This window comes from Micropterus salmoides, unplaced genomic scaffold (assembly GCF_014851395.1).
Source record: "Micropterus salmoides isolate LMB-PRFRI ecotype aquatic unplaced genomic scaffold, ASM1485139v1 Ms_hic_scaffold_19, whole genome shotgun sequence".
In the NCBI taxonomy this organism is placed as follows: Eukaryota; Metazoa; Chordata; class Actinopteri; order Centrarchiformes; family Centrarchidae; genus Micropterus; species Micropterus salmoides.
The window spans coordinates 3,958,554-3,983,934 of NW_024041039.1; the positions used below are offsets into that span (position 1 = coordinate 3,958,554).

Genomic DNA, 25,381 nt, shown 5'->3' on the forward strand with positions numbered 1-25,381 from the left:
GTACTAGTCCACATACTGGTAGTAGTTATGTTAGTAGCAGTGGTACTAGTCCACATACTGGTAGTAGTTATGTTAGTAGCAGTGGTACTAGTCCACATACTGGTAGTAGTTATGTTAGTAGCAGTGGAACTAGTCCACATACTGGTAGTAGTTATGTTAGTAGCAGTGGAACTAGTCCACATACTGGTAGTAGTTATGTTAGTAGCAGTGGTACTAATCCACATACTGGTAGTAGTTATGTTAGTAGCAGTGGTACTAATCCACATACTGGTAGTAGTTATGTTAGTAGCAGTGGTACTAGTCCACATACTGGTAGTTGTTATGTTAGTAGCAGTGGTACTAGTCCACATACTGGTAGTAGTTAGTAGCAGTGGTACTAGTCCACATACTGGTAGTAGTTATGTTAGTAGCAGTGGTACTAATCCACATACTGGTAGTAGTTATGTTAGTAGCAGTGGTACTAATCCACATACTGGTAGTAGTTATGTTAGTAGCAGTGGTACTAATCCACATACTGGTAGTAGTTATGTTAGTAGCAGTGGTACTAATCCACATACTGGTAGTAGTTATGTTAGTAGCAGTGGTACTAATCCACATACTGGTAGTAGTTATGTTAGTAGCAGTGGTACTAGTCCACATACTGGTAGTAGTTATGTTAGTAGCAGTGGTACTAATCCACATACTGGTAGTAGTTATGTTAGTAGCAGTGGTACTAGTCCACATACTGGTAGTAGTTATGTTAGTAGCAGTGGTACTAGTCCACATACTGGTAGTAGTTATGTTAGTAGCAGTGGAACTAGTCCACATACTGGTAGTAGTTAGTAGCAGTGGTACTAGTCCACATACTGGTAGTAGTTATGTTAGTAGCAGTGGTACTAATCCACATACTGGTAGTAGTTATGTTAGTAGCAGTGGTACTAGTCCACATACTGGTAGTAGTTATGTTAGTAGCAGTGGTACTAATCCACATACTGGTAGTAGTTATGTTAGTAGCAGTGGTACTAGTCCACATACTGGTAGTAGTTATGTTAGTAGCAGTGGAACTAGTCCACATACTGGTAGTTGTTATGTTAGTAGCAGTGGTACTAGTCCACATACTGGTAGTAGTTATGTTAGTAGCAGTGGTACTAATCCACATACTGGTAGTAGTTATGTTAGTAGCAGTGGTACTAATCCACATACTGGTAGTAGTTATGTTAGTAGCAGTGGTACTAGTCCACATACTGGTAGTAGTTATGTTAGTAGCAGTGGTACTAGTCCACATACTGGTAGTTGTTATGTTAGTAGCAGTGGTACTAGTCCACATACTGGTAGTAGTTATGTTAGTAGCAGTGGTACTAATCCACATACTGGTAGTAGTTATGTTAGTAGCAGTGGTACTAATCCACATACTGGTAGTAGTTATGTTAGTAGCAGTGGTACTAATCCACATACTGGTAGTTGTTATGTTAGTAGCAGTGGTACTAGTCCACATACTGGTAGTAGTTAGTAGCAGTGGTACTAATCCACATACTGGTAGTAGTTATGTTAGTAGCAGTGGTACTAATCCACATACTGGTAGTAGTTATGTTAGTAGCAGTGGTACTAATCCACATACTGGTAGTAGTTATGTTAGTAGCAGTGGTACTAGTCCACATACTGGTAGTAGTTATGTTAGTAGCAGTGGTACTAATCCACATACTGGTAGTAGTTATGTTAGTAGCAGTGGTACTAATCCACATACTGGTAGTAGTTATGTTAGTAGCAGTGGTACTAGTCCACATACTGGTAGTAGTTATGTTAGTAGCAGTGGTACTAGTCCACATACTGGTAGTAGTTATGTTAGTAGCAGTGGTACTAATCCACATACTGGTAGTAGTTATGTTAGTAGCAGTGGTACTAATCCACATACTGGTAGTAGTTATGTTAGTAGCAGTGGTACTAATCCACATACTGGTAGTAGTTATGTTAGTAGCAGTGGTACTAATCCACATACTGGTAGTAGTTATGTTAGTAGCAGTGGTACTAATCCACATACTGGTAGTAGTTATGTTAGTAGCAGTGGTACTAGTCCACATACTGGTAGTAGTTATGTTAGTAGCAGTGGTACTAGTCCACATACTGGTAGTAGTTATGTTAGTAGCAGTGGTACTAGTCCACATACTGGTAGTAGTTATGTTAGTAGCAGTGGTACTAATCCACATACTGGTAGTAGTTATGTTAGTAGCAGTGGTACTAGTCCACATACTGGTAGTAGTTATGTTAGTAGCAGTGGTACTAATCCACATACTGGTAGTAGTTATGTTAGTAGCAGTGGTACTAATCCACATACTGGTAGTAGTTATGTTAGTAGCAGTGGTACTAGTCCACATACTGGTAGTAGTTATGTTAGTAGCAGTGGTACTAATCCACATACTGGTAGTAGTTATGTTAGTAGCAGTGGTACTAGTCCACATACTGGTAGTAGTTATGTTAGTAGCAGTGGTACTAATCCACATACTGGTAGTAGTTATGTTAGTAGCAGTGGTACTAGTCCACATACTGGTAGTAGTTATGTTAGTAGCAGTGGTACTAATCCACATACTGGTAGTAGTTATGTTAGTAGCAGTGGTACTAGTCCACATACTGGTAGTAGTTATGTTAGTAGCAGTGGTACTAGTCCACATACTGGTAGTAGTTATGTTAGTAGCAGTGGTACTAGTCCACATACTGGTAGTAGTTATGTTAGTAGCAGTGGTACTAGTCCACATACTGGTAGTAGTTATGTTAGTAGCAGTGGTACTAGTCTGCATACTGGTAGTAGTTATGTTAGTAGCAGTGGTACTAGTAGTAACGGCCACCACAGTATTGTTAAACCAGTCCTTTTTGAAGCCGGGGCAGTAGCATATGGACACAGAGTCACATCAACTGTATGTTTTCTAGACATTAGTGGGTTTTTAACAACCTGCATGGAGTATACAGGTTTTTTTCCCCGGCCGGAAATAAAATGTACAGACACTGTAAGTTAACACTTTACATATAGTGCCAGTGCAGGAATAGGATGTTCACCTTGATTTGACAGCCTTTATTGTTCCCAAGGGGCAATTTGGATTACAAACAGTAGTCAATACACATCATAAAACAAATAAATAGAAGACATAAATACATATAACATACAATAGATGTCATCAACATACAGTAAAGTTAGCATGAGATATAACGCACTGTGTGTCCATCAGTCCCGTATTAGAGAATATGTGCAACAGCATCTAGGCCTACAGTTTGTTTAAAAACCCAACAGGTTGCCAAACCAGCAGATCATTGCATTGGTTATGGTCATGCATACATACTGTAGAAAGAAGTCATTTAAAAAAAAAACATGGAATGTAAACCAATCTCAGGAACTGTCCAATAGACATTTTTGTTTTCATTTTGGGGGTTGGGGTTACGGACGCATTGTCAAGGCCCGTCAGCGTCAGTTTGTAACGCACTGGGGATCCCCATAGCGTCATAGTTTTACGCAGTGGGAGAAGCCCTGTAGGGTCCTGTTTGGACGGTAAGGGTAGGTATATGATATTTAACAGAAAAGACTGGCTAAGGATGTGGTTGAGGTGGGAAGAGGGCCAGAAACTGGACTTTGAACCAGATGTCTGTTGTTCGTTTCCCATGTGAAACAAAAAATCAACATTAAATGTTACTTAAATTGCGTAAGTTACGCAAGTAATTTACTTAATTTACGTGTTAACTGATGCACATAGTTATTTAACCCTAACCAAGTACTTTTGTTTCCTAAACCTAAACAAATTGCAACTTTTCACAACTTTAACAATGTGCTGTTTTTAAAATTGCGATGTTTTGCAATGTTAGCATTTTATTTTTGAAAGTCTAACCGGAAGTTGCATATTTATTGTTGCTGACTTGATCGTGTAGCCCTAAACATTGAAAAACAATGTTAAAGGGCTACCCAGGACACCAAGAGGTCTTAACCAAGTGTCCAAATGTGACAGTCTGGACTGAAAATGTGTTGCAGTGTTTCTAAACTCCTGGGTACGGAACTAATTGAAGCAAACTGAGGCAACAGCTTTAACCACAGAATAAGCAACAGTGGTGTTTTACATCTCTGTATTAATGAAAATGAACAAGCATCAGCATAGAGAGGAGGAGGAGAAACGGGAGGAAGAGAGAGAGAGGAGAGGAAACAAGAAGACGAGAAAGAGAAGGTTGGAAACGGTGTTAAAGAAGAGAAGAGTGAGGGGAAAATGCAAGAGAATGAAGACACAAAGACAGAGGAGAAAAGAAAAGATGAGGACGAGGAGGATGAAGATGCGTCCTTATCACATCCCTCGAACTTTAGAAGCCGTATCGACAAAATCGTTCCGTTACACAGCCTCCGAAAAACTTCTCTCATTTGGCGGATAAGATGAATCTGCGAGAAGAGAGAAGGGGAAAAAAACTAATGTTCAAAATGCATTAAATGTTTTTCATGTATGACTGCATTTTTGCTGACATTTCAGCTCCGTGCTCATTAATATGGAGACCAAATTAAACTTATGATTGCTTGTTGATTTTCTCCCCCCCTCCCGTCCCTCCTCTCCTCCCCCTCTTTCCCTCTCGTCTGTTTTGTCAAGCGGTTATCTCCCGTTTGTCTGTTTTGGGAAAGCTTTGACATTTTTTGTGTGTTTTCTTTACACACGTGATGAAATATACAACATATAAATAAATCTCTTTGTATGAGGTTGACTTTAATGATGGTCAACAAAAACAGTTCTAACAATATATCCAACCTGCAATAACGCATATTTTAAGACGACATAAGCATTTTAAATTTCCTTAACTGTGTTTTTGCTTAAGGCACCAAAATATTCAAAGCTTGGGTAAAAAATAAAACTATACATGTGGATGGTTTTTTTTTTACATATACTTACATACATTATGTATAAACATCACATGTACTTACTTACTTGCATTTACTTGCATCACAGTTTGCTTGTCTATAATTTAAACTACTGAGGAATGAACTTCAAGGAAACAGCTATTGTGAAACTGGATATCCAACAAATGGGACTGAAGCAATAACCAATTAGTTTGAATTAGTTTTATGTCTTTGGTGCAGAGACTGAGCTGATGCTCTGATCATCAGAAAAACTGAATGGCTTTAGTAGCAGAAGGAGTTTGTAAAATGATCAGATCTACAAGAAACCCGGAGAGAGAGAGGAGGTGAAAGGACTGAGGTCGAGGTGACCTTTACACATCCTGAGAACTCTAAAAGTGAAAAAACAAAAATCAGCAACAGGAGAGGTGGAAAGGATTATCTACCAGTTTTATATAAAGTTAAAAAGTGAAACTTTGATTCAAGAGATGTGATCCCCCCGGTCTCACACACACAAACTCACATTGAAACACATCCTTGTTTTCTTCAGAATGTGCTCCACCAATCTTGTTTTTGCACAGACAAAGTTGGGAGCTGTGTGGAGGTAAAGTCGAACGGACAACTTTCCATAACCTTCTTCTTTTGAAACATGAGTAGTCGCACAGTAAAGCTGTTGAAGACTTGCGTTATTTCCAACCATCAGCCAGTTCTGCTAAAAAACCCACTAAAATGTACATATAGCCATTTTCTACGCTTCTCTGTGGGAGTGTCAAACCAAACTTCCTGATACATCCTGGTTTTCTCATGAAGCTAAAAATTTCCCTCCTATGTTTTGCACCGCTGGTCGGTCTATGTCTCTATATGTCTGTCTACCCGTTGGTGATTGGAGAGATGAAAAATGTTGCCTCCCACCGCGTTCACTGGGTCTTACTGTGCGTTCATTTCCACATATACACAAAAGGCAGGTAGCCTGCACATGACTTGCATACACGGGCTCTGACTAGGCAGTTATTTTATACCTGTTCATGACCAATCAGTTCATTTAGCGATGTGTTTAACATGCTTTGTTCTCTTCACTCAAGTCTTGGTTACTCGTTAAAGTGATATTGAAGAGAATTGGGAAGCTGTCGTCCGTGACAATCAGCTTCTCCTCTCTTGAGTTCTAAATACGTGGTCAAGTGGGGTAGAAAAAAATTCAGTTTGCGAAAGGAAATCACAACAAATGCGTGATTGGGTGTCGCCAGGTTGTCGCTCGCTTGCATCAGTGGATATTCCTACAGAGTTGAACCTTTCTAAGCTTTCACATGTCATACCGCTGGGTGACTTTTGAGACTTTAAGTAGTGATGGGTGGTGCTAGCATATATGGCATCCTGTCACGTCTCCAGTCTGTTAGTGTGGACATGGCGTCCTGGAAGCAGCTCGTCCTCTCTCCTCTGTTTACTGTATTTTTCTCTTTTCCTTTCTCCCTCGTCGTCTCTTTGTCTTTTTCTCCTCCTTCTCTGTCTCTCTCCTTCCTCAGGCCTGTGTATCTCAGTCCATCCTTGCATGGAGATTGACTAGAGGCATGAATACATCACAACTAGCCATCCATGCTCCCCCCCCCCCCCCCCCCCCCCCCCCCATCCTCACACCATCACTCCCCTCCTCCCCTCCACCGTCCCATTTCACCAAGATTCCTCTCTCAGCACTTATCTCAAAGTTCGGATCTCATGCATTTTAATCGGCGTGTCTATCTTCTTTTCTCCCCCTCTCCCTCTTTTCTTTGACTTTGGATCAGTGGCATCCTTCAAACAACAACAACAACAAAACAACCCCTCCACACCCACCCCACCAGCTCCCTTTCCCTTTTTAAATCAATATTTGCCATCAGCGAATAAATCGTATAATTTCCTGACTGTTAGACGAGTGCGACGCCGACATATTTACCTTCAACTCCTCTCTTTTTTTTGCTGTCGATCCCTCGTTCTCGCGGCGTGGCTATTAGCTAAGTGAAGGGGATGGATGGCCATGAAGCGCCAAGCGATAGCATCTCCATCAGAATCGGCGACGTTGAAAAATGGCCGCCGCCTCTCTGATGACAGCGCAGCAAAAACACACACACACACACACACACACACACATGCATGCATGCATATGTCCTCTCACACACACATACACACAGAGTCAGAGAAGAGACATTTAAATATTCAAATGGGGCTGGGCGGTAATGATAAACGACAAGGGAAAAGTAGAATCAAGTAGCTATCGATGCAGAAAATGAAAAGAGGAGAAAGAGAGAGGAGGAGGAGGAGGAGGAAGGGAAATTAAGCAAAAAAAGATTCAGGCATCGAAGGAGAGTTACGCTAACAACTGAAAAGAGGGATGAAAGGGAGGAGATACATGGAGAAAAAGAGGGATGTTTTAAGGAAACACAAGATGAGGTAAAGAAAATAAAGATGGAGAAGTATTGAGCCACAAAGTAGAAAATATAGAGGTGGTGCTGTTAGCAAATAGACAAGGGCAAAAGATAAAGAGCAAAAAAGAATAAAGGACTTAAAATAAAAAGGATATGGGAGAGAAGGACAGTGGCGGGAGGAATGGAAGGGATATTTAAAAAGGGAGGAACGTGAGAAAAAGTTATAATTTAAAAAGAGTTTCTAGATTGTTGTAGCCAATTTTGATCTGTGCTATATGTTGTGTGTTGGTAGTAAATTGTATAGGGGTGACGCTCTTACACATGTGCACCAGGGGGCATAGGCAGGGGATCACAGTGGTTACGTAGCCTATATGAGGAAGTCACAGGTGAACAGCCCGGGGGGGAATTAGGATCTGAGTAAGCCACACAGTTGAACTGTGCATGTGTGTATATTCGTGATGGATTTTGTCATGTCCTACCGTTAGTATAGTAGTTTTTTGCATACTTACGAGCTTGGTTTACATCAGTCATGCAAGCAGCTATGTTTTGTAGGTCATTTTAATCTGCTTAAAATAAAGTGTTAACCGCATGCCATGGCAGACCTGATTTTTTTTTTTGTGGTACAATTGCCACTATGAGATAACTATCTCAAGCAAAAAGGATATGAAAGAGGAGAGAGGCAGGATAGTGAAGGCATTTAGCAAAAAATGAAGGGATGGCAGGTGTGACAAGAGAAAGGGAGAGAAAACAAAGGTCACGAACAGAAAGAGTGCAGATAAAAGCAGGTACAGAAACAGAAATGAAGTTAAAGAAAGTTGAAGGTCATGGTAGAATTTGTACTCTGTGTATAATGGAAATGAAAACCAATAAAAATATGAAATAAAACAAAATACTGGTGGTAAAAGGGCAGTTGTCTCTTTATACATAAGGCATAAGAATGCATGATTTTATTCATTATTGTACAGTAAATCTAATTAATATCAATAAACTATGTAAAAACATACATACGGCATTAATAGAAAAACTGCAGGTCCTTCACTTCCCGACCACAGTGCTCAAACAAAAGCATAAACCAGAAAGGAAGAAAATATTCAGCAGTACTTGGTGGTACAAAATGGAGCATTTCTTTAAAATCTTTCCAAAAAGGACTCTGTCGTCAAGTGCTGCTGCTGCTGCTGCTGTGTTTGATTCCTGCACGTCTGTGGAGCTGCAGAGGTGCCACAGTTTTACCTTTAAAGTGGTCAAAGCAGGGGAAGCTATACGAGTGAAAACTCCTACGACTGCCTCAAACATTTCATCATGAGATGAGCTGCAAACAACAACAATAAAAAGACGTGCCCCTTTTTGAAAGATCAGTTAAAGAAATACTCCTGTGAAAAGTGAGTATACTCACCACCTGCAGGCTTGCGATGCCTCCTCCTTTGTGGAGGGCGGCAGCTGTAGTTAGATGGATTCATAGCAGATACAATGGATTCCTAAACTCAATCATGTCTCGTACAAAATATGCGATGTAGAGTTGATGAGAGATTTAGTATCGAATGTTTCTAAACCAGGGTTTGAACTTTCAGCCAGTCTATGTGGCGACATGAATAATGTATTGTTGTCGTATTGTTGAATGTAAGGTTTAATTATTATTATTATTAATACACACAAACACACTTTAATGTTTTATTGACTTTATTTTATGTATTATTTTTATTTATAAATTTTATATATTTTATTTATTATTATTATTATGTTTTGTTTTTTTTTGTGCTGGGCAACATTTAAAATGTTTAATCGCTATTAATCGCATTGTTACGCACAAAAAAACCCCAAAAAAACGCGTGTACGTGCCCAGCCCTAGTTCTTTTGAAAACACACTTTTATGTTTTATTTACTTTATTTAATGAACTGTATGAAATGAATCTTTTGTAATTTATTTGTACCTTTGTCAGTATTGTTGTTTGACATCCATGCCAATAAAGCTGAATTGAATTGAATTAATGCTTTAGGTGTGTTAATTAACCCCAACCACCTGTTTCAGTAGAAGCTTGTCCGGAGCTCTGAAAACAAAATGTCATCAGTGTGCCTCATAGACAAACAGTTGTCAAACCAGTTGTCGCCAAAAATAGTAAAGCCGGGTTATGTCTGTCCATCTGTGTGACTGTGGCTGTCTGTCCTGTTGTCTGTCTCCAGAGCAGCCACGCTGAGCTGATGATGATGGAGAGCAGGAAGACCAGCCTGCTGGGCCGAGCAGAGTCTCTGAAGAGGAGCGGGACCGAACTACCCGGCAACTTCCACCGCAAAATACACAACCTGACACACACATGGCGACAGCTGGAGGTAACACACACACACACAAATACACGTTAAAAGTTTTAGAAATGCCAAACACACAGATAGTATCTGGAGGATCACACTGATATTTCTGTTGAGACAGGACTGTCTCTGTTTGTGTGTATGTGTGTCTAATTTTAGGCTAATCAGCACTGATCTAATCTAGGACATGAAGATGATAATTAGTGTCGTCTCAATTAAGGAGCCTGCTGCCACCATGGCCTTTAACTGTGTGGTGGAATGTACTGGGATGGAGGGAATAGATAGATATATAGATGTGATTACCTGATAAAAAGGTTATATGGATGGATGGATGGATGGAGACTCTTGACAAGGTTGAAAGGATGTCAATATCTCAGGTTGACAAGACATTTTCACCATTTAGTTCTTCCCTGCAGCTTTCCGTCTTAACATTAATCAGTAAATAGATCTTGGTCAGTGTTAAAGCTGCTGTTCAAAGTTCTCGCATGATCTTGGAGAATTACGATCAACAAATTACAAGGTAAGAAAAATGTTTAATTTTAATAATTGTAAAATGTCCCCTCACTACATATCTGGGTCTGATCTCTTTAAAATAGAGGAAATGTGACCGAGTATTTGCAATTGTAAAACCGCATTGAAGCAACAAAATAGTAACTCTTCAAGTAAAGGAAGTAATTTTTAAGAGAGAGGGCTGCCGTGTCATAATATTCGATCCTATTCAGATCTTGTTTTGTCAGATCTTCATCAGGTGATCAGCCTCAAAAATCCAGCATCGACCCGGCTATATACTGCATCACTTTCGAAACTCCTACAACCCATGAATGAAACTTATAATCCGTTTAAAATGCTGATAATAAAACAAAGCAGCTGCAGCTGAATGTCCTGCTTCTAACCAGGAATGCATGCAGAAACTCTTTCTCCAGTCCGGTATAGAAAGAATTCAGATTGTTGTCTTCTTTTCTTTGGTGTTTGTGTCACATAGCCCACATATGCAGTGGTGATTGCTGGGTAATATGTATATGGCTGCTATTTGATCATGTGACAAGATGACAAGACTCCAGAAACAGGGTGAACTAGCAGAGCACTAGCTAGTCACACATAAAAAGTTGTTTCAAGAAGAGACAGGAGAGAAAAGAACAGGAGGAGAGGGTCACAAAGCTCCCAGATGAGATTGTTTTGGATTACTGAGGACATTACTGAGATTTCGCTCAATGCAGGCTCGTCGGATGCCTTTCAAGTAGGTGAGTAACTTTACAAGTGCTTTTTCAGTGGATTTAGTGTGACTGTCATGCCGCTGTTTTAAAGGCTGTTATCATTTCGGGGTCAGCTCGCCGCTGAGTAGGCCTACCTGTTTAACTGTGTGGATGTGCGTGTGGGTATTAAACTGTGTGCGCCGTAGCTGGCCTGTTTTCAGAACATGGTGTTGTGTTATGAGTAGGCCGCTTTTCTTTCTGAGTCACCATAACGTCTTGCCTCTCTGTCGAAGAGGAATGTGGTTGCCCGGATTCGGGAGGTTATTGTACTGAAATTGCATGAAAAAGTCTGCGTCGTGTCAGCACAGTGGACACCTCCTGCACTCAGCTGTTTGTAGTGACGTTTCGGGATTTTGGCAATGACAACACTTGCCATGCTCCGTATAACTTTCTCTTTGACTTCTGTACTTTGCAAATACAAAAGTCTAGGTGACACAGTCTGACAAAATCCATCACATGGTGGTACTTTACTTTAGACTGCTGCGTCCAGGCGCACGCAACACAGCCGCAGCAGCAGCAGCAGCAGCGTGCGTGTTGGAGAGACGCACACAAAGAGAAGTTGTTAATCCGTGCAAAACGAGGAAACAAGGCACATAAATTTGCCAATATAGAGTTCCCTTCTAGACAGCAGTGTGTGTGTGTGCTTCGTAACGGTGTAGCCCAAGGGCCCATAACAGCCTGCACTGGGGCCCATTGACACAAGGTGATAATCAAGTCTGAGACCACATAGGTAATCCCCGTGCCCTTGTTCAGAAAGTTTACTTCATGTCTTCTTCACAGAAAAAAACTCATCAAGAAACAGAAACGCGTCTGCTCAGGTTGAGATGGACTGTGTGCTCGATGTGGCATGATAGATTAACACACACAGCTGTTCATTTTCCAATCTGTTTGAAGCGGCTATGCACTGCAGAGCAATGACTGTTCGCACTGAAACTTTTAGAGTTCAGGGTGTCGCTGCTGCATTCATATTTATGTCGAAAAGTAATTCTAAACAAATAACTGTTCAAACTGTGTCTGTTGTATTGTTGTTAGGATGGACTGGTGGGATCATCATGCCACGCCAGTGACACTGTTGGTGCCCTAGGCGAGAATTTAAATTGGCGCCAATTTATGGTGGAAATGTCTTTATCTATATAAAGGGAAAAACACAATATTCAGGCAGCCGGTGACATTTCCAAACATTTCTGTAGCCATTGCTTTTAGGTATGATTTAGTCCTCCCTCCTATTTGTGTCTTTGTTTGGGGAATTACCCTCTTTAAATGTGGCCTTTTCACCTCATTGATAAATGAATTCACTTTAATTCATTTAGAAACTCCTGGACTTTAATAGCTCCTGTGTTTCAGCAGGTTTTTTGCTCATGTTCAAAACTTTCTGCACATTCAGAATCTCTCCCAAATATTTGTGTTCTCTGACATGTCCAGAAAAAAGTCTCAATATTACGAGGCTAATTCACAACATTTTTAAGTCTACCTGCTCTTTACTCCGCTGTGCATTAGGCAACGTTACTACTACAGTTCGACCGACACAGTTTGGGACTGCGTGCTGCATCTGAAATTAATCAGTGATCAGGCAGAAATCTCACCACAACTTCAGCAGCTCCGGTAAAGTGCAGCTCACAGTCCCAAACAGAGCGAGGCTGCGCTTCCAATTTTAGATGTTTATATTGCAAAACTCTACCAGTTACATCACTAGTCTGTTACAACTGTCTGGACTCACAGCACGGGGCACACTTGATCACTATCAACCAGTGACGCATCATCTGGGCGGAGTTGATTCACACTGAGTCAAAAACTACTCTTGTGGCGCCGCCTGACATTTTGCGCCCTGTGCTGCCTATGCCACGGGCTGGCCCTATGCCACGCCATCAGGTATGATGAATTTTTTATCCACAACAGAGCTGAACTTTACTTCACTGTATTTTATTTTACCTTACTTAATAGTGTCAGCATGCCCATAAAAATACAGCAAAAACGTTCCTAAGTACATAAATACCTGAAATACATACAAATAAACATAATCCAAAAATCTGACTCTAAAGCGTTTTGACAAATCAAATGAAATATAATGACGTGAGGAACAAATGTATTTGTACCAACACGTGCTTTTTTCCTCTTTTTCTCAAGGATAAAAACGTTTCCTTTAAATGGTCATTTTGACGGTTCCTACTGAACTCCAAATACTGCGATACCCATGAGCCTCTGTTGCTGTGGAGAAGCCATAGAAGAAGTTTATTTAATTTAGAAGCAGAGCTGCAATAAATTCCTAAGACATTAGCTGTGTTTGAAACAGGTAAAAACAGTCTCAGAAGGTGTCTAACAGGACAGTGAGGCATCAGGTGCTGTTCGAAACGGAACAAATAATCTTTTCCTGTCTTGTAAGATGCTTTCAAACTGCCCCTGTAACCGCCTGTTTTGACGGCAGCATCCATGCTGACTCGATGTCCCAGCTATTTTGTTTTCTGTGCATGTCAAAAAATTTATGTCTCTGCTATTATACAATGTTTGTTATATGGACTGCAGTTCGGCTTGTGAGTGTATGTGTGGGTTGGTGCTGATGTTGATATTGGCCAACCGTTCTTGTTTTTATGTTGATCTAGTAAATTTTTTATACATTTATAGTTCATTTTTACTTAATCTGTATGCACAATTTCAATCATTGACATACCGTAAAACTTCAATTAAAAGCCTAGCCTACCCCGTTTACTGACCTGGTGTGGGAACACATTTTGACAAATAAACTCCATTGGTTAACAAAAGTGCCGACTCCCGTTACCTTTGAAACGCTCGTTAAGTCCGAATGTGTCCCTTCCTTGATTATTTATATTCCTTTAGTCTGTAAGGGTCCACCGATCAAAATAATCAAAACAGCTTTGTTATTAAGTTGTGAATCCTGTCATGTGAAGCCCATCGCTAACTCTGCTAACTTCTGCCACACTTCTGTCACACTTCTGTCATCCTGCACGCTGTGGTTTCGTTGCATTGATGCCTTCAAAATAAAAGTGCATACGCCGTCTGTCGGGGCTAGATCAAATGATTTTTTATACAAGTAATATTCTGTTAAAATAATAAACTGTTTCATAGTAGCCTATTTCAGATTTGTGCAAGATGAATTAAAGGCTTGACCCATATGGACGCCTGTCCCAAATGTAGGCAGGGTCAATCTTAGCAAATAAAAGCCTGGGCTATTAATCAGAGTTTTACAGTATTGCCATCAGTCCAGGGACAGCAGATGTAAAATAGCCTTTTGGCTAATTCTGGCACATTATACATGTATTTATGTATTATTAGTGCGCATTGTCCATGTTCAATAAACCTTAAATAAATAAAAATAAATAAATATTACCCATAAATCTATGCGCCGGCGGTAGCTCACTAAAAAGCCGAAATTTGTTTACAAAAACAAGTTTATAAAAGTTTTTGATATATTTGTAGATTAATTTTTTTAAAGTTAAAAGCGATAACTAAACACCGAACTATCATATTAGTCAGAACTGTAACCAGCCAAGTTTGTTAAGTATGATTTCTGAGGCGTCTGCTAAACATTTGCCTTTTCAATAGCTAGCCAGCTGACGGTAAGGCTAGTGACTGACAGAAAAGACTGGTGTGCTGACGTCACATATTGCCATAAATGCTGCCCTAACAATGCTCATTAAAGATGCCTTCACTCGAAGGTTATGACTGATCCAAAATGTGCGAATGGATAAAATGACTGAATATACCAGATCTTTTCGTTGCTCATCACCTAAAATTGTTTATGAGAAAATGAACAGGACTTTCACTGCCAGAACACCTGAAATAACTTCAACCTGCATCTCTTATGTTCGGATAGTTTGAAAGCGCCGTGTGCCTTGCTGGTGGGCACGTCGGCTGCAGTTGTTTCTCTACCCGGGCGTGGTGATTAATTCCAGGTCTGCGGTGGTGACAGCTGGCAGCGGCTCGTCAGGAGGCTGAAATGTGACTATGTGACTTTGTTCCTCCGAAGAAACAAACAGTCTCCTGTCGACCGAGCGGCGCGTCGACGCACTGAGCTCGTTCACACAGACAGAGAGCGGCGGAGGAGCAAACGCCATCTGTGTGTGTGTGTGTGTGTGTGTGTTGTCTGCTTGGAGTCCCTAATGCGCACACACATATATTATCATCTCACACACAAATTCAAAGTTATTGGGAGTGCGTATGTGTGTGCATTAACATATGTATCAAGCTCAGTGAAACAGATTACATTTTAGAAATTAAACAACAGCAACAGATGAGTCTCTCTCTCTCTCTCTCTCTCTCTCTCCGTGTGTGTTTCCGCCACAGTAACCAGACTGTGATTAAACTTCTATTACTGACAAAGAGACATTTGGACTCACAATGCCGTTTCACACACACACACACACACACACACATGCACACATATCAAAGTTTGTGTCTTAAGGGAACAGAGGAATTGTGGGTAGTGAGACAAAGACACGCCAAGCAGACACTTTCAGTCCCTCTTTCTCTCCCTTTCTGCATTATACAGTTTACAGTGATGACAGAGGCAGATTTACTATTCAGACTGACTGGCTGAAATAGCAGCTGTAGCGAGGTAATCGATTAGTTTTAAAGGGTAACTTTGATATTTTGCATCCTGGACCCTATTTTCACATGTTTTGTGTCTTTGTGACTAATTGACCCTTCGCTAAACCACACCCCAAATACGCAGCTGGTCAATCACAGCACAGTATTCATAGTTTTCAGTCACGTGACATGCGCGGTGACCTGGAGGGCAAAACAACAGACCGACATAGCGGCTCACACCGCGACTCCCCCACAGAGACGCCACAAAAGCAGTCAAATTTAAGATATGAATGGGGATATCCGATCCATAAAACGTTATAGCATCCGCTGCCGCATTTCTACAGTTAAAAACCGCCAGGTCCCTGCCGCCGCTCGACGGCAGTAATGTTTACTTTTACCTTCTGGGGAATCCCTCACCTCACACAGCCCAGGCTTGTCTCCTCCTTAGTGCATCTGAAAGCACAACAACCATCCAGCATTTCCAGCAACTCAAAGTAGCAGTGTATCACTTGCTTATTGGTTGGCAGGCAGCCGAAAATAACGTCTTTTTTGCACGCCGTGTGAGCGTTTTCTTTGGAATGTGACGTCATGTGAAAACGATGAATAGGACTCGCTCTCACTGAAGTCTGACACTTTCATGGCTGCGCTCCAATCATTCTAATGCAAAATGCGTAGTTTTCTAGCTTTCTTTTGCTGTATTTCTCCAAGTTCTGGTCAAACGCTGTTCCCGGGTCACTTGTAAATAATTACAGCAGCTACCCAGAGGGGCTGAAAGGAGAAGTACGATTTATTCTCTTATCAAAACCTAAAATAAATCCAGAAAAATGACGGCTGTGGATTGTTCCTAATGTAATGTTAGTTGGCTAACGCTAGCTAACTTCCTACTGAATGTAACGTAATAAAGCCCTGATGTTCTGCTTTTTAAGGATTGTAATGGTGAACAGAGGCCGACCCAGCTGTACAGGAACAGTGCTGATCCTTAAAATCATTGTCCTCTTTCTCAATAGTCATTAATAATAAGGTGGTTCACTTTTATTCTGTGATCGGTGGGCTTTAGCTTCTGTCTTTATGGTCTTACACGTCAGTTTGACAGCCTGAACAAAACCTTCAAATGAATAACGGGACTGCAAAACTGTCTGCTTCTTTCTGAGATCGTTGTTTACCTTTTTTGAAAGACTAATCTTTTTGTTAGTCATCAAAACCACCAGACTCCATCCTAAAAACTAGAATTTTACCACAGAACACAGGAGTTGCTAGTCTACCGCTACCTCCGTTGGTTAGTTTGTTTGTGTTATTGTTACTTTTGGTGTTTTAAAAGGGTTTAAAACACCAAAGTCATACAGTAAATCAAACTAACTGCTCGAGGCAGCGGTAGACGATAGACTAGAGCGATGTAGCGACCGTTTCTGGGTAAACAAAAAGGATTTTACTCTTAAAATAAAGGTCTATCTTTGCAGGGATCCTCACCATAATGTTGTCAGATGCTGGAGCACTCTCGCAAGTTGTCCCTGTTAGTCACATACAGACAAATACATACGGAAATAAGGTCTAGGTTGAAAAATACCAAAGTTACTATTTAACTGTTTAAAAACTTTGTCTTCAGCTGACAGCACTCACCAGCGGATCCATGTAGGAGACATAAGGAAATGTCATGTTTCTAGGCAGCACATGTTCTATATTAACATATTATAAGAAATGAAATTATAATGTACAGATTACTACATACATATGTAAGTTACTTGGACAAGCAACACAAAGGTAATATTAAAACTTTATTGAATGTATTTATTGTAGGTATTTTCAAACGATATGTTTCTTATCCTCATGAGAAAAGGCTTTGAGGATAAGGACTAAACTATGAGTTTGACAAACCTATGTCAGGTAAACCTCCCAAATCTAGTACAGAGCAGGAGTGAGTAGCTGATGTTTCCCTAAACTCTCACAGCTCCTTCCCTTCCACTATCGCCTCCTTTGCTGCTTGTTACTCTGCCCTCTCTTCATTTCCTTTTCTTTCTCTTCCCTCTCTGATCCCGCTCTCTTCTGATCCTCTCTTTCCTTCGTACTACATAAGTTTTCTCTTTCTCGTTCTTCTAGAGCTGCAAGCATTAACCAATTAATCAATAGACAGGCGATTGATCTGCAAATATTTTGATATTCGATTAATGGTTGTAGTCATTTTACGAGTACAAAGGCCTAATATGTGCTGATTTCAGCTTCTCAAATGTTGGGATTTAGTGCTTTTCTTTGCGGTAATATGAAAGTGAACTGCATATATGGTTTTGGACTGTTGGTCAGATTAATTAAATAATCTTTTGAAATAAATCACCTTTGGCTGCGGTGTTTTCTTAAAATTATTACTAGTTGTGCCTACTTTCCTCCTTTTCTTTTAACCCCCTCTGGCTTCCCTCCACCTCCTCTCCTCCCACTCTTTCTTTACCCTTCACCTCCACAAACACCTTTATTTATCCTCCCTCATCTTCTTCTTTCATTCATATTTGTCTCCTTCAATCCTCTCTTTCTAATCAGAATTTTTTAAGGTGATTTTTGTCTCGCCAAAATATTCACTATATATCAAAGGTCTCTCCTAGTTTGTCTCTCACTCTCTGTCTTCCCCTCCATCCTTCCTCCCCCCCTCCCAACATGGCGTCTGAGTAGCATATTAACAGGCCTATCAGTGCTGGCGTCTGCATCTGCTGCTCTGACACAAATTGGGAATTAACTGGAATTGATGTCCTGTGCCTCGCCTCTGAACTGTCCTGGCCTTATGAAGAATTTATGACAGAGCGTGCGCACACACCGACACGCCGAACGGCGAAGAAAATAAAGAGGTTGTAAATTAGCTTTCATCTTTTCTGTTGTGGATTTTGGCAGTTGTTCAAGGTCAAACTCTGTTTGAGGATAGAAACAGTGTAAATGTATGTATGGATGGATCCAGGAAAGAAGGGGAAAAAATCTGTCATGATTAATCATGACTTGCAAAGCATTGGAGAGAGAGTAACAGAGACAGAAACATGGATAACAAACAAATGTGCTTTGTTTTATTTTGGTAAATTAACACTTAAATGATCTTTTCATCCGCGTGTTCATCCTTTTCCCATCAACTCTCTAAAACGCAGGAGTCAGGAGCAGATCACCACTTCAACCTGCAGGGAAGAGAGGAGGAGGAGAGAGGGAAAACAAATTCTGGTTAATTGAGTCCCCTAAAAAACAACACACCATCTCTCTCTTTGTTTCATTTGCCCTCCACCTCTCTTTATCTCTCTTATTTGCTAATTTTCTTTTTCATTTTCCGTCTCTCCCACTGGATCTTTTTCATTTGCTCTTTCCATGCCCACATTTTTCTCTTTTACCTTCTCCCACTCCCCTTTTGTTCTTGCTTTTAATCTCTCTTTCACTTTCTACCTTTTCCCCCTTCTCACTCCACTCAACCTTTTCATTCTACCTCTTTCTTTTCTCCATTTTCTCTGCAATTATTTCCCCCTCTCTTTCTTTTCTATAGTCTCCATGCTGTTCTTAAAGACACAATTTGTAACCCTTGCAATGAGAATCTTAGATTGAAGAATTGTGCTCATGAGATCAACTGAAACACGATCAAAGCATTTAACTGACTAGTAATTTAAGTAATAATACATGATAAAAACTTGTGACAAATCTCTTTCAAAACAAGCCAAAACTACACTAAATACTTTATATGTGTTTTCTCAGATGTGGTGTGGAAACGGGAACATGTCACTCCACAGCTGATTCAGTTACACTTGTTCCCTCACTTTAACATCATCTGCTGCATAAGATTATAAACTGTAAAATCTGTTTATATTTTTTGACAGTATACGACACGATGTGAAGTGTAATATATAGTACTTTTAATAATAAGTACTAATAACGCGTAGATCTGGAAATGGATTAAAATCCTTAAAAATTGCAGCATTGGAACAGGATAAACAAGATGACACGCGGTGTAACGGTACATTACCACGACAGCAGGGATGAAGAAATACATTTTAACGGACCACGTGTCCTCGTCAGCGCTCCGAGATACTTTTGCTTCACGTGTTCATGCTGCTTCACGTATCGTGGACAGCAGTTATGAGTCGACGTAATGACGTAATCGATTACGTCGACGAATCGCCCCAGCCCTAGTCTGCTATTCTCAACCTGCCGCCCCAGCTTATAACAGGATAGCAATGGCCACCACAGACTCATAAAACATCCTCGGCGCTGTCCGGCAGATGTTAAAGGATCTCTGCCTCCTCAGAACATAGAGACGGCTCTATTCTTGGCTAAGTCCAGTTTATTGTCAATATATTACATGATAAAAGGTGACCTTTGGTGCCATGAAAAGCGACATAAAATAAAATGTATTATTATCATTAATAGTATTATTAAATGTAACTAAAAGAGAGATTAAATCAAATGTCAAAGAGAGAAAACTGACCTTGATGATGAATCCATATGTTTTTCGGGGTCAAGTTTAGTGTGTTCTTCTCATTTTAAACGGAAATTGGAAAGTTTTACATTCAGCTTTTTCAGTTAAACTCAAATCCCCTTTCACAAGTGCGCAAACGCACCGCAGCTTAAGGAAACACAAGCATGTGAGTAAACTTTACTGCTTGGTCAAGAACACAACAGAAGTCTTCATATGACTCTGAAAACTGTATTGGAGAAAAAGGTATTAAAGAGGGGCAGAAACCTGTTGAGTGTCCACACAGTGTCACGCTGCTCGGCTCTGTGGGAAATAAACAGACTTGTAATGTGAACGTGTTCACCACAACCACCTGTAGAGAAAATAAATGTATCATATTATCAGCAAAAAAAAATTATGTTTTTGTTTCTTTGTCTTAAAATGTACTTTATATCTCTTGAATTACATCCCTGACGATCCATCCTTGTATATGCTCTATCTCCATTTCTCTGCTTCTCTGTTTCTCTCTGTCAAACTAACCACAGACTCATAATCGCCGTCGCCTCTTGTAAAAACACAGCTAACTGCACATTTTACCGGTCAGGGGGTCCTATAATCACCCCTCTTCATCGTCTAATGGGCTGGTTTTACCTGCCAGAGTTCAGCTAAAGTAGTGTTTCCACTCAGGAGGGAGAGTCTCTGCTATACCAACGACTCAATACCTTTTGTACAAACACATACATATGCAAATTAGCGACAGGGACCCATGTGGGGCTCGTTCAGGAGCGACTCTGTTCACAGATGCTCAAAGTTTCTCTTGTTATGGCCGCTTTTTAAAGTCATAACAGGAGCTAAAAGATAAAACGCTATATGATGCTTTAAATTGTTCAAAACAATGCAATGTGAACACTGGATAATACAAGATATACTGCTGCAGAAAGTTTGAGAAATGAACAAAACTTTCTTTCTATCAAACCAAGCACTGAGTAGACAGATTAGTTAAAAAAAAAAACAGAAGCTGTAACAGTCTGACATGTCTTACGAAGAATTTCCAAAAACAGAATCACAAAAATTAGTGTGTAACTACTGATCTTTAAAGGGGGAAGATTTCTGATTGGACACACATAGTGACAAAACAAAGTTGTGACTGAAAGAAATACGGCAGCGGGGAGAAATGATAATGCAGCTTGAAATTTATGAATGTAGAACAGAGTGGTGGAAATGCACCAGTAGAACAAAAAAAGAGACACGATTGTGAAAATATTCCTCACTGAACTTTCACAAAAGCTTTACTTCATTAAGGAGAGGGGAAGATGAAATGAAGGAACAGAGCGATTAGACTCGATTAGTGTGAGACATACCCAGTCAAATGTAAGACGATTAAATCTGTGATGGACTGGATACCCCCGACAGTAAAGATTACCAGTTTCTGAAAAAGCATTAAAACCATCATGATATTGTTTCATAACACAGAGCAAAGATTAAATGAATTAAAGTAGCTTCCAACATTTCATGGACACTTTTATCCAAATTGTCTTACAAGAGTTTGTACATCCATCGAATCCAGATTGTCATAAGATTGTCATGTTAAAATATCCTGCTTTCCCCCAAAGTCACTGTTATCAACCCATTTCTGAAATAACACACACTCAAACACCAGGTGTCAGCAGTCTGAGTTGGTCAAATCAAGGGATATCTTCCAAATTCAGTCTTTTAGTATATAATTCCCGCTGTGTGTTTCCCCGGACGCTGCTTCGGAGGAAAAGTAAAACTAAGAGGTAATATCGTATTAAAAAATACTTCCCACTTGACTAACTCAGACTGCTGAAGCATCATATTAGATCACTGATGAATCCCAAAACTGCTATAAAAAAGAAGCAGATTATACGTGTTATTCTTAGAGATGTTGGACCCAGCGTGCTACTGCATTGCGTGTTGCTAACAACGTTGCCCAGCAACTCTGCCCAGAGCTCGCCGTGATCTGCAAAGAACATCACAAGTTTGTTTGTTCAATACTGATGAGCATAGACACACACACACACGCTTCGTCTAAACCCAAGTGCAGCCTCGCTCTGCCGCTTGCTGTGTCTTACTGTGTGATCAACAGGGGTTGGAAAATTACTCTGCAGAGCTTATTACACACACTCTCTCTCTCTCTCTCTCGGAGTCAGGCTCTTGTTATTCGAAGTTGTTCCCATTTGAAACCGTGATTGCTCCTCACCAAACACTCTTTCAGGTTTGTATTGTGTCTAAATGATGTTTTGTTTTGGGTGTGAATATCAGCTCTGTAGGTGAAACTGCTAGAAGCTCTGAATTAGCAGCTGATTGGTTTGCACCTGGAAAAATACCAGTTACATTCTCCAAGCTTTGTTCATCAACAACCGCAGCCTCGTTGACACAACAATAACAGACTTCACAACAATGATGACGACAGCATTAGCAACATCAAGCTAATTCGTAGGTACAATAACAACATTAGCAGCACTGCTGAAATGAATCATTATGTAATAGAATGGGTAGGAGTGGCTGACATGGATAAAATCTACCACACTATATGAAATGTTACGTGGCGTTATTGGTACGTATCCTTACACAGAACATGTCCTGGAGGTTCAGGAATATCATTCAAACCTTAGAATGAGCAAAACCAACCAAACAGCATCAGCAATAGCTGATAATTTGCACATCTCCTACAACAATTTAAACCATGTCTACAAGAACATGAAATTATATTTCATATATTGTTAGGCTGTGACCTGGATGGATGGGTCAAACAAACACAGGACTTCCCAGGAGAACAGATTTAAGGTCCTGTGTGAAGCCAAGTCAAAGTTTACTTACAGTAAAACTTCAATTAATAGTCCAGCTTTTATTTACTTAAATCACTGAACTCACCCTGCCTATAACTGGGACAGGTGTCTATATGGGACAGGCTTTTAATTCCTTTACCATACCGGTAAATCTGAATGAATTATACTTTGGTGCTCATCGTTTCCGTAATATGAACTGAACAATTGAATTGTGCAAATTCGATCCAATCTAATGAAGTGGAGCATGTCCGTATTAACAAAAGTTTAATAAACATTTCTATTTGCATGCATGGTCTAAGCAGCTTAGCTCAAGTGTGCGACCTGGTGGGCTTCAAGAGGTTTTAAACAACCAAAGAACTTCTGTAAAAACCAGACCACGCGTCTTAAGCCTAGTTCACACCACACGATTTTTAGCCCGATGTCAGGCTGTGATCGGGGGTAAATCAGCAGTCGATCAGCGGTCGACAGTCGTTATGTGTGAACTACTCAACGACAATCAAAAAGGCTCCCCGACACATTTCTGACACAACACCGACGTCTGCCAGATATCTAGCACGCCAAATATCTGGAGGAGTCGGCCAGAGCAGGCAGCTGGCAGAGCAGGCACCTACTTTTTCACCGCAAAACACTTTTTACTCACCTCCAGCTCTCTCTGTAGCTCAGATGATCCCTGCTACCTGCGTGTGCTAATCCGTCCTTTCACGCATATTCTTTGTCTTTATAATTTTTATCTTTATAATAACAAACAACAGCTGTTTCATGTGTAGGTTCACTTCATTCCCGTTTCACATTTCACGTGTGTTTTCATGACAAAACGTGGTTTGGAGACCGACGTCAGTGACACAGCCGCTGTCTGACTTCAAGACTCCCGTCAGAAGCCGGCAAGTTGTGTAGTGTGAACAGCACGGCCATCGGCCGACGCTGAAAGTCTGCACGAGCCTTAAAAATGACCTGCGTTCATTTGTGAAAACATGTAGCCACACCAGGCCAGTAAGGGGGACAGGCGTCTAATTGGGACCAGGCTTTTAATTGAAATTTGACGGTAAAAAACTTTACATATGTGATTTTCATCACGTGAGTCCTGTCACTTGCATGATGTGACTTAACGTAATTTACTAATTTAAGCCAAACAACAATCTAGTTCTAAACCTAACCAAGTAATTCCACATTAACCACGTGATTAACGGTTAGAGGTCCAGTACACCTGTCGCGGGACTGGTACTTATGTCGTTCTGGAGTCATTGGTAATTGACCTGTTAGCTCATTCAGCTATGTGGGTGTGTTGATGTTGTAGCAGCAGAGCAAACACAATCTGGTAACAATCACTCACTGAACCATGAACAAGGTCTACTGAAGTAAACAACAACATCATGATTATTATTACATCTTGGACATTGACAAGATTCACATAGAAGTCGGTTCAAAGTATAATGTTCACACTATCCTCCGGCACTTTAGGAATGAATACATGACATCCCTTTTATTGATCTGCACTTTTCTGAAGGTAGATGATTAATGGCCGTGTATGTATTGATTGATACGCTACTTTACATGATGGAATCTTGACACAAGGGGTCCTGTCGCTAACTCGCTTTCCTTTTTTCTCCCATCTCTTCTGTCGTCTTTCAGAAAATCCTCTCAGAGCATTCAGGACCCATTTCTTCCCAGCACAACCAGTCAGCCAACATGAAGTCTTTGCCAGTTGGTGGTAGAGGCGTTGCTTTGGAAAACCCTCGCTCGGCCCTTTCCCCAGTGACCAACTCGCTCCTGGAACAGCTGGAGGCTCGTATCAAAGAGCTGAAGGCGTGGCTGCGAGACACCGAGCTCCTCATCTTCAACTCCTGCCTCAGACAGGACAAAGACGCCTCAGAGCAGCTCCAGAGCTTCAAGGTAGGAAAAGCAACGTTTCAGCCATCCTGGTGTGATGTTGGCGATGTCAGCGTATGTTGGGTTGCTTTCACATCAAAGCAGAAGCAGCAATGATAACACAAACACAAAGTTTATAGAACAGGGTTAATGGAACCTCAGCAACCAGTAGCTTTTCTTTAGCCTACAAAACTATTAGGAGCAATGTTTACATACTCTTTTGCATTACCAATCACGTTTTAGGGATAATAGAGAGCCATCTGAAAAATTGTCAAGATTTAATGTTTTTGCTAAATGATCACTGCCCAATGTTTTCCAGTTGGTTATCCATGAAATATCTTGATGAGGCTACTGAGCATGGTTATGGTTAAATAAATGTAATATTGGTTAACCTTGGGTTACATTTAGTCTTGAATAAAGTTAGTCAAAGATGGTCATAACTAAAGAAAAACATAAGTATTTCTGGGCAGCATTGCGTTTCCATAAAGAATAATGGACATCTCTCTTAATGCAACATTTAAAAAAAAAAAATATATATATATAAGAATATAACTTTATAGTTTGGATAGAAATCTTACTTCTTTTTTTTTTCCATAATGACTTTTGATAAATCCTCTAGTAAAGCCTAACTTTAATTTGGTAAACTTCAACTCAACAGTTGGTGTTTCCAAAAACTTGAAGTTATTGGATAACAGAGAAGTAGAATTAAGGTTTGGACCACAAGGTAACATTCTGTACATTCATACTTGGTTATTACAATTACAAATCTGAGCACTTGATTATGTTAACTGAAAAGTAACTAGAAACCACCAGTTTGTGGTTATCAGACCTTCATTAGGTAGATTTCCCTAATGTGTGAAATCTTTAAGACAGGGTTGGAACGATGGACAATGCCACTGTCATGACAGACATCACATTGTTGTCTTTAATTCGCCGATTGTATTTGTATCGGCCCTAGTTGTGGCTAAGCTTACCTGGCCAAA

At 40.4% G+C, this 25,381-nt stretch overlaps 1 protein-coding gene across 1 annotated transcript in view; it reads left to right on the plus strand.

Moving 5' to 3' along the window:
- Positions 1-25,381, plus strand: part of akap6 (A kinase (PRKA) anchor protein 6) — a 235,522-nt gene that overhangs the window by 160,742 nt on the left and 49,399 nt on the right. The window contains exons 15-16 of the mRNA XM_038728683.1: positions 9,403-9,549; positions 24,162-24,422. Coding sequence (XP_038584611.1) covers positions 9,403-9,549; positions 24,162-24,422 — 408 coding nt within the window. The remainder of the gene's footprint in view (positions 1-9,402; positions 9,550-24,161; positions 24,423-25,381) is intronic.